General features: G+C 46.0%; 1 protein-coding gene across 1 annotated transcript; it reads right to left on the minus strand.

Moving 5' to 3' along the window:
* Nucleotides 1-738: 738 nt before the first annotated feature.
* CHST4 (carbohydrate sulfotransferase 4) lies at nucleotides 739-10,187 on the minus strand. The gene is made up of 2 exons (XM_033128292.1): nucleotides 10,090-10,187; nucleotides 739-2,640 (listed from the first exon to the last, which is right to left on the minus strand). Exon 2 carries the CDS (start codon nucleotides 2,620-2,622, stop codon nucleotides 1,450-1,452), a length of 1,173 nt encoding a protein of 390 aa, XP_032984183.1. The 5' UTR covers nucleotides 2,623-2,640; nucleotides 10,090-10,187; the 3' UTR covers nucleotides 739-1,449.
* Nucleotides 10,188-10,559: the final 372 nt, after the last annotated feature.

Genomic DNA, 10,559 nt, shown 5'->3' on the forward strand with positions numbered 1-10,559 from the left:
TAGAAGCAAGAAGCATATGCCTGGGAGAGCCTAGGCTCTTGAGGAGTGGCTTGGGTTTGGATGTTAGGGCGTAGGAACAAAAGGAAAGATGAAATAATGGTATTTCTTAGGTTTGGACAAAGTAAAAGATTTGAAAAATTAGGACTGAGAGGTCTGTGGGGCTCCAGACAGATATAAATCTCCTTCCTATTCCTTCCAGCCTGAGGACGGCACCAATCAATGTCAGGAGTAAGTGGTGTAGATACTCGGCAGGCCCTGAAAAGCCACCTGTTTGGAGTAAGAAGGCCAAGAGTGTTGCTGCCCAGTGCAGGGTGTACTTACTGCCAGGCTGGCCATGGAAGAGTCACCACGGTCGCTGCTGTATGTACAGAATCCCATCCCCCGTCCTGGGAGTTTCCAATTCCAGCAAATCTGAAGTAGGTCCTAGCAAAATGCATTTTTAACTAATGGTTCTGATGCACAACATTTCTTGGTAGGAGAGGGGACCAGGAAGAGCTAAACAGCACCAGTCATACTGAAGTCCTCTGGCTGAGGGATCAGATTAAAAGAACACTGCCCAGACCCTGGAGTGATGCATATAGTATTATTACAACTTAGGCCTCGCACAAGAGACAAAGGGCCTAGTTGCTGGTTGTCTACTTTCTACAAATTCTTAAGAGGGCAAAGTTTGTCATCTGACACCAAACACATTGTCTTGGCATGTTTTCTATGTGTGAGTGATAGGTAATAGCAAAAGTGTAAAAAAAAAAAAAAGCATAAAAGGGGACACTTCAAACAGATTCTTATTTTGGAATTTTAATGTTAAGAGATGGCAGCTTCACAGGTCAAAATCCTCTGTGTGTGAGGAAAGCACTGAGGGGAAATGACATCCAAATCGGGCCCAGCCATTCCATGAACTTCAGAACGTGCTGTGTTGTACAGAGATTTGGTTTTGTATTTGTGATAATGGATAGCTGTAATGGTCAAACTCACGGGCAAACATCCAACCCTGTTCCCCATTCCCTTTTTGAATCCACTGGGAGCTCTGAGGGCTTAGAGTTTACATCCCCGTGGAAAGTACTGGTGGGCTCTTTGCTGGAAGACCCATTTCCCTGGTTTTTCCTGTCTCTTCCCTTTCCCACTGGGCAAGGTGTGGAAAGAGAAGTTCATGGATTTACTCCACTGATACTGCGTGGTGCCAAACAGGGCCCCTGGCCACAGAGCCTCCACGGTACACATAGATAGGAAGGCCGAGAAGAGAAGAGACACCGTGCTCCACCTTCAGTGGTGAAGTGTGCTGCTCACATCAGATTACTGAGTCTCTTTTCTAGACATGAGTGGAGACACAAAGCGTTCTCCATTTGAGACTGTGTGGGCACAACTTGTGCTCACGTGTATACCGACAGAGACATAATTAAGGCTCAGACATGGCCTTCAGTTAATGTGGTGCCCTGTGGGGACAGAGCCCCCTCAACCCTCTCTGTAGAATTGCTGGAAGAGGGTCCTGGTAGACAGAAGATCCAGCGACAAGTTTCTCTGCTCTGGCTCAGATGTGACGAGGCGGTAGCCCAGCAAATTCATGGTCTGACGGCAGATTCTCTGCAGGTGAGACACATTTTCGTAAGGCAAGGACCAGCGCCAGGCTTGAGAGACGTTGAGGGCATTCCTGGAATTTGTATGGAAGGCATGACTACCCATGCCCTTGCCTCGAGTGATGTTGTGCACCCAGGTCTGGAGCTGGGGCAAGAATTTCAACCCTGCGTATTCGTACATTCGGGCGGTTTGGGCCAGGGGGTCTCGGACCAGGTCCTCATAGCGCATGAGCAGGTAGCGCCGCCTCAGGGCGCTAGGCAAGGACTGCACAGCCTTGTGGATCTCCAGCTGGCTGTGGCAGATGGCCTGCATCACATAGTAGGGTTGCTCCTCCTTCGTGAGTTTCTGCCCCTCCTGCCCCATCACAATTCGACTGTCAATCATGAGCTCTTTCTTGGTGCGTTCTCGGGAACGGAACACCGCCCGGGGGTCCCGGACCAGGTGCACGATGTGCAGATTAAGGGAGGGATCCGTCAGCAGTGGATAGAGCACCTGCAGGTTGAAGAAACGCACCTCCTTGAGCACCACGTGGCTGTAGTTGCGGCAGGCCCTTCCCACCACCTCAAAGGGCTGCTTACTGCACAGGAGCTTGCAGTGAGCCTGGGATGTGATCGTACCCCGCGGGAAGACGTTGCAGGCAGGCGGGGTGCACAGGGCCCTGCTGCTGTCCCACTGGAAGAGGCTGGACTGTGTTCTGGGACCAGGTTTCATGTAGGCATCAAAGACGCTCATGTCACACAGAAAGATGGCCCGGATCAGATCCCGCACTGCCATGTGCAGCCTCCAGGGGGTGCTTTGAGAGAAGGTCATCCAGATGTGCCAGGCAGGCTCCATCAGATAGAAGACATCTGGGTGCTGCCCGAAAAGCTGCCCCACGAAAGAAGAGCCAGAGCGCCAGGAAGACAGGACCAGCACGTGCATGGGCTTGGGCTCCTCCCTCCTACACAGGGAGTTGAGGTTGTGGCTGTATAGATGGATGACTAGAGCTAAGAGGGCCATCTGGGAAACCAGGAACAACAGCAGTGGCCTCACTTTTTTGGGCAGTGTCATCGTGCTGAAGTGGAAGACCTTTAAGGAATAAGCACAAGGGCTGTGTTAGGCTGTTGTTTTGGTGTCTGCCTTCCATCCGCTTTCTAGCCAAAGCCACCATGTCCCTCACCCCACCAAGGCGCAACGTAGAGTGCTGGAGCCTTCTTGTGACCAAGTGCACAAATCCTTCTTGGCAGTTCCTGTCCCTCGTAGCTGCTGTGTCAATAAGTTCTATTGATTTTAGGCTCTTGATTTCCTCCCTCCTGGTCTTTCTTGTCCATTGAACTACCAAAAAATATCTGAGGAAATATCGTACGTTATCAATGCAGGGGAACAGCTCCACCCTGGCACCCTGGTGACATGCATGTGTTCACACAGGCCACTAGGCAAAGCTCAGCTGCGGTGTGACCCAAGTGTCAGCTGAGAGCCCTGTGATTCCTTCTCAAACTAAGGAAGATAAGCTGGCTTGTGAGGAACTGCCATAAGGCCATCACCCAACCAGCCCCCATCTTGAGATTGCCACAAGGTCATTTCTCATCATCTTCCTTCCTTTCAGTTAAGCCCTGGACTTTTGATCCCCTGAACGTCATGGCTACAGTCGATAAAGCTGCTTGGCTTTAGTTTGGAGTCATCTCCTCAGTATCATCTAGTCCCTTCTGATTTGGTCTCTTTGGGTGGGACTAGAAACATGAGGAACTGCCCCAATGCTGACTTCACATATGTGCAGATAATGAATTATCTGAAACTATTTCGGTTGAATTGTTGTCTCCGTAACAGCCAACTCTATAAAGTATGGCAAGCCCACCTAAGAGCTGCAGTAGTGGTGCTTGTGGCCTGTTAGCCACCGTGCTGCTGCTTGGGGTAATACTTGACCACTGGACACAACCTCCGCGGGACTGCACAGTATGGTTGTGCAGGTTGTGCACTGCATAACCCTAGGAATGCCATCTCGTCAAGAATTGAAGATATTTATTATAAAAATATGTTCTGGTAGGTGACAGTCAAGTATGTTGTTCCAACAGAATAAGTATACTGGGATGATTTGCTGGTTGTTAATGTTAAACATCTAGAGAAATGAATTGCACTTTGTAATTCACACTGAAGCTCATATAGACTGGTGGCAATCCTGACTTACTCCCATCACAATCAGGGCATTTGTGCAAAAAGACCATGGTTCCCAGTGCCATGCTAGAGTATTATTCCCACAGAGATGTGAACCCTCTTTATGGGCTAAGATGACTCTGGGTCTTTCTGGGTGACTTCCTGGCATAAATAACCATTAAGAGATAGAAGAGCTAGTTCACGAAGTGTAAAATATTAATAGTAGCTAATTTGTGTATCACTGTATACTCCAGAAATTCTTCCTTCAAGCTTTAATAAAGAAGAGAAAATATATTTCTAGGTAGTAACTGGAGCTGGATGTAGGGTTTGCTGTTTTCCTGGTGATAGGTGTGTTATCGCCAGTTTTTCAATAGGTAACAGTTACATGGTTCAAATTGTTTTTAAAAATATCATTATTATGGACATTGAATCCACAGACGCAGAATTTAAAGGAAGATTCTGCATACAGAAAGGAAGTAAGAGGAGGACTTGCCAGCCGGCAGCCTAGCCTGGCGCACTCCAGCTCCCTAACAGATGGAATAATAAGCAGTGGGAAATCCCGTGACAGTCAGCTGGGTCTGTAGAGGAGGATTGTAGTCATAAATTAGAAAACTTCTAGAGCTATTTGTAAACAGGGGCAACAGCATACTTTTTAAAGGGGTCTACATTATTGTCCTGGGGGAAAGAACACTTAAAAATTTTATCAGCTGCTGATTCAGTAACCTTTTCTCTATTTACTAACAGCTAGTATTTACTTATTAGCTGGTGTTTTTTCATCACTATCAGTGAAAAGTCTACTTCCACTACCTGTTTGCCACCTGCCCGTTTCTCAACTTGCCCCCAGATAGCAACGGGGTTCATTGTTCCTGTGTCCTGTCAGTTGCTTTACGCACACACAAGAAAATTCAAATGTACAGATACTCTTCACTTTTCCCCCCCGCTTTATAATACAAACAGTAGCTGTTTCTTCACACTGTGCCGCACCTTGTTTCTTTTAGCATAACAATATATCTTGGAGAGATTTCCGTGGCCGTACATAAAGTATTTCCTCATTCCTTTTTAGCACTACATACATAGAATTCTATTGTGTGGATGTAGCACAGTTTGTTTAACCAGTTTCGTCATTGATGGGTTCTTGGGTTATTTTTAGTCTTTTGCCATTTCAAAAACTTTGAATAATGACCTTTACGTTCACACATCATTAAACATGTAAGATATAAGCTAAATTCCCAGAAGTGGAATGGCTGAGTCCAAGAGTACGCATATCTGTACCTTTGATAACTCTTGCTCAGATAGCCTTCATACTGGTCATCCAGAGAGTCTAGGGAGTGGATTTTAGAGGAGGAATTGGGCAGCCACAGAAGTGGCTTTTGGAGTTTATAGCTTGCTTCCTGAAGAGGGAGAGCATTCTGTGGGTTCATGTGCTTCCCTTGGAAGTCCCCTGAATCTTCTGGGAAGCATGTAATGACCCAAGCCAAACCTTGTGTGGCAATGGCACCGCAACCTCTCTCTCCCATTCATTACAACAATGCATTTCCTCCATATGTGCCACAAGGATCCAGTGTGGATCATCTCTCCTTGGTGGCCAGAAAATGCTTTGCTATGTGCCAGGGAAATGTCAATGAAAATTAATTCCTGTCTTGGCCCTGAAGGTTAGAGCAGGAACAGCTAAGTGATGCTCCTAGTTATTTTAACCTTGAGCCCAAAAGGAAATGATTAGAAACTAGTCCATTATTGACAATGGCCCAAAAATTTCCCCACCCCAAAGACTGAAGAGGGACTTTAGCAAGAGATCTTCTCCCAAAGGCAATATGAGTATGCGGAAAAGTTTGGAACAAAGATAGGAAACGATGGAGCAAAAGAGAGAGGAAACTAAAGAGAACTTGACCTGTGCACAATTATGAGGAAACTGGGATAGGATTTTATAAGTGGGCCTATGAACAACTCAAGGAAAAGCTAACATTTCTTAGAGATTAGGAAAGTAGACCTTTCAGGGTTACTGACTCCCTCCCCTATGCAGGCTTTGAGCCAACTCAGTGTCCTGAGCCCTCCTGGACTGCCAGTAGCTCCTGGCCTCATGCCTGTTCTCTCCCAGAGCTGGAATCAGGCCTTCTAACTCTGTCCCCACTTGTCCTTAGTTTTCCACGGTTCTCAGGAATTCCCGTGGAAACCCTCTGACTTCTTCCTCTGCTTTTTCTTTCCATGGGCACTTTCCCTGGCTAGAAAGAAAGTATGCTTTTGTAAAGTGAGTCCCATCTCTTGTCACTGGGGTCCAGACATCTCCTGGATCTAGACAAGCCATGGCAGGGCTGACCAGACAGCTAAGGAACTCTTTAAGGAGTGTCTTGGGCAAAGCTCATCTCTGCAGAGACTATAATCAGTGGTAGAGGTGGACACTCTTGAGACCCTGGGAGAAGCAAGGTCTTGTGGCTCCCTGAAGAAAAGGAAACTGAAGCTTTTTATGGCAATCTCCTCTAATCTAATCACCACTTCTCTCCAGCTGGCCTACACTGACCTCCTCTGTAGTTCTTAGAGTTGACAAGCATTTGTGAGAAGTCTGTGACATGATTCCATCTCGGAGTCCCTCGTCCACCTTCCTGAGTGTTCTTTTGTGGCTTTAATTGCATGCTTGAATCCCATCCTTCCTGTTGCCGGAACCCCAAATCTGTTCATCTCTAGCCTGGTTTTGATAGTAAGTAGCCTCTCTCTTCTGTCTCTCAGCTCTTTCCATCATCCACTGCTGCCAAAAACTATCTTTTTAAAGCACAAGTCTATCATTCCCCCCCTAAAATCCTCCAATAACTTTTGAGGGGAAGCAGAGTTTGCCACCCCAAAATATGCATTTGGGGATATTGATTATTTTAAGCTGGTTATTTTTAAGAAACAGAAGACTCAGAAAGAACCTTTGGCCTATCCCCCTAACCAACTTAAAGAATTTAATAGAGGACCTGCTCCACAAAGGGAGCCTGTGTCACTGATAACTATAGTTGATATAAACTAAGTATAGTCAAGGTCCTCTCTGTGTCCCATTGTTAAAGATGGCCCAGCAAACATTTATTTACCAAACATTTGCCTTTCATCTCCATTTGAGTTGCCTTCATGCCCTGCGAAGTCTCAGATCCCCATCTCCTTAGCTCAAGATGACAGATGTGTCTTAACTACCCCCATGTGTACGTATGTAATAAATTTGGTCGTTTTCTCCTGTTAGTCTGTCTCGTGTTAATTTGATTATTAGTCCAGTCAGAAGAATTTAAAAAGTTAGGAGGAAATATTATTTTTCCTCCCCCACACTTTCCAACACATACAGGATTAAGTTGAAGTCCCCAAGTCTTGTTTTTTTGTTTTTTTTTGAAACATGAAGTTTTATTGAATACATAAAATACAGAAACACCAGATTTTAAAGTAAAATTGACAGCATTTCCCAGAACTTTCCTAGTATTGCCCTATTCTTATCACTATTAAAAAAACAAAACCAAGTTCCCCAGATCCCCAAGTCTTATACCGAGGGTCCTTTGTGATCTAATCTTTGGTCTCCTGTCAGTCCTCTCCTTTCTGGTACCTTCGGCGCCAGACTTTACTTTCAGTTCTTCCCAACTTGCCCTGTTATTCAGAAGCCCTGAGACGTTTGCAAGACCTCTCCTCCCTCAAGACTCTGCCCACCCGTCTGCTTTCTCCCTGAATGTTATTTCCTGTCCTCTAACATTTAGTTGTTCCCCAAACTTTCTATTGTGTAGCATCCTGCTCTCACTCTGTAGTAAACAGCTGTAGGTGAATGTCTCGTACACCGGCCACTGTAACTCAAGGGTAAAGGCTATATGTCTTGTTTATAGGTACATAAAACTTAATGAGCGTTAGTTAAGGCTCATTAAATACTTGTTGACTAAATAGATAAATACTTGAATATGCGAAGAGGCACAGCCATTGTTAGAAAGCAGGTAACTTACTGAGATCCATCAGAAACTGAAACTTGTCCTTTTCTAAAATTCACGTGGATGTCACTCTAGTATCAGTTACTAAAATTTAGGTGATTCCATTGAGTATTGAGCACAGAACCAATACTGTCTCAATTGCGAGATACTAATAAAGTCAGGACATAGTTTTGACGCAACGTGGCACACTTAACCTCACTCCAAAAAAACAAAAATAGTTTATACACTAAGCATGTATTAATTAAAACCAGGGGAAAAATGAACATTATTTTAAGAAACATTTATTAATAAGAAATAAAAGCCCCACTGCAGGGCAACAGACTACTTAGATGATTGTCCTTGCTCTCACCAGTTCAGTTAGAAAAAGAAAAAAAAGAAGGAAAAAGCCCTCGGAACATCCCATCATCACCATCCCTCAAAATAATTAAAAACCCTGTTGCCCCCGTGATGGGCAGGTGGTATCATCTTTGCACACAAAGGACAGTCCAGTGTTGAAGATGCATGAGAACTTTAGGATCTTGAAAAACATCACCAAAGGGGAGGCATCTGTGTCAGGCATGGGGCCCATGAGGCACCAGATGGGCGACCTCATCCAGCAGCCTGATGACAGAGGGCTAAATTATAGATGCCCCCCAAATTGGTACCCTGGAACCTTTCAGAAACAAAATGAAGAATTCTGAGGATGAAACCCAGACAGACATCAGTTTAAGAGCCCTGGATTGCAGCCACCGATGCATTCCTAACTTAGATCCCCCAGTGTATACCTCCCCAACCAGGAATTATAGGTGGCAGAAGATATTTGCACAAACAGAGAACAGAGCTGGGTTGAGAAAACCAACACACACATATAGCTGTAGGCCCCAGAAATCTGTGGAGATAAGCAGCTAGGCAAGGCATGTGTATATGAAAAACTAGACTGAAAGCACCAGGAGGATGGGACCTGGGTCCTTGCCATTACTGTGTCTCTAGTACCAGTGACAGCGCCTGGCACATAATAGGTGCTCGTGAAACATTTGTTGAATGAATGACTGAATGAACAAACATTTGTAGGGTATTTTTTACTGTTTGAAGTGCCCTCATTGACCTGGGTTAAGAAGGTGGGACAAGATATTGTTATTTTGCACAAATAAAAGTATTTCTTCCCCCCTCTTTTTCTGCCTCCCCCCTCCCCTACTCCAGTTCAAGCCGTTGTTTCTGAGTCTATTTGTGGAGGACACAGCTCCCTGGCCCATGCTGGTATTAGGAGCCTTGTGCTCACCCCGGCTGAGGCCGTCGGTAGGCCGCTCACAGCAGCTCACAGCAGCTCATGCTGGCTGCCAGCCACTCACACTGGCTGCCAGCCACACACGCTCGCCACGGGCCACTCATGGCAACGCACGGTAGTCCACGGCAGCACACAGCAACCCATGGCAACTCACGCTGACCTCCAGGCGACCTCGGCATTAGGGGCACGTTGCTCCAACCACCTGAGCCATCGGGCCGGCCCAGAAGTATTTCAATTCCAGTTAGAAGTTCCAGTCTTGTCCAAAGCTGTACAAGATAGAGGTCTCTTCTACTCTGGCCCATGTACTGGCCTCATCACTTAATCTTTACATCTGAAAGGCACTCTACAACCTTGAAAGCCCTTTTAATCATAGTCATGACAACAATCCAACTAGATATACAGACGTACCTCATTTTATTGCACTTGGTGCTGCGTTTCTTACAAATTGAAGGCAAGACCTCCCCCAGCAAAAAGATTACAACTCGCTTTATTGTGAGACTCGCTTGAGTGTTCAGTGATCTAGATCCGAGCCTGCAGTATCATCTACGTGACTGTATTAGGACAGTGACGATCCACACCCCCACTTCTTACAGAATAAGTAAACTGAACTTTAATTAATTGGGTCAGTGGTGAAAACAGCCCTGCCTGAATCAGAACCCAGGTCTTTTGGGTCCCAGGCCCCAGAGTGTTCAATGATCACATTACGCTTCTCCTGAGCTAGAGACAACTTGCAGCTCCCTGCATCTCTGGTCTGCCACGCCAGCACCCAAGCAGAGAAGCTGCAGGACCTACAGAGATATGAGCTCCAAAGCGAGGATTTATACTTGATCTTAGCCAAAAGGCCGAGAAGCGATTCAAAGCCAGGGTTTGAACAAGTTAGATGCATCAGAGGACTGTCTACAAACTATGAGAACAGCCCCCTACTGGCATTCTAAGCTCTTTCGGACCCATTTAGAGCAGGAGCGCTGTGGGGATGGGGGACGGACTGAGAGCCAGCTCACGCTTTTTCAGGAAGATTCTCCAGGTTACGCTGATGGAGCACCCCCCCCCCCCCACTACCTTCCTCTACCTTGGCTATTGCCATTGTCATTGAAATCCCCAACTTAGCTTCCTGAGGTTACCTGATACTCCGCTCCAGCAGCCCTGGGATAATGGCCCTGCTTTGGAGAGATACACAGAGAAAGCTCTTCTTACCTTGTGAATGGCTTAGGCTTCCCCACTGCTTGAGAGAGGTTCACTGCTGGCCAAGCGGTGCAGCTTTCTCCTCTGACTCACCAACTGCCCTCTTGGCTTCCTCCTCCTCCTCCTCACATTTTGCATAACCACCCCTTCTCAGAGAAAATTCCACTGCCCTCTACCTTCTGCCAAAAAAAATGACCCACCTTCCAAGATGAGGTTGAGAAAGCATTCACTCCCAGGAAGCCTTGATATTAGCAGCTTTGCAGAGAAAACACCATTTCTTTAAGGCAGCTGAGTAAGAAGAAAGAGGTATTACTATAATTCAATAATAACAACAATCAGGAGTTAAAAAGTGGTAGTTATTATTGAATTATAATAATACCTCTTTCTTCTTACTCAGCTGCTGGCTTATTTTTCAGGCCTTGAAAGAGAGAGCCTGAATTCTGGGATAATCTAGAAAGTGTCTTTGCTGGTTTCCTTCAGTT

The sequence above is a fragment of the Rhinolophus ferrumequinum genome, chromosome 15 (genome assembly GCF_004115265.2).
Source record: "Rhinolophus ferrumequinum isolate MPI-CBG mRhiFer1 chromosome 15, mRhiFer1_v1.p, whole genome shotgun sequence".
NCBI classification, from domain to species: domain Eukaryota; kingdom Metazoa; phylum Chordata; class Mammalia; order Chiroptera; family Rhinolophidae; genus Rhinolophus; species Rhinolophus ferrumequinum.

Bases quoted from the DNA above. Each gene is read 5' to 3' on its own strand.
- CHST4 (XM_033128292.1), bottom strand. From the start codon at position 2,622: ATGACACTGCCCAAAAAAGTGAGGCCACTGCTGTTGTTCCTGGTTTCC.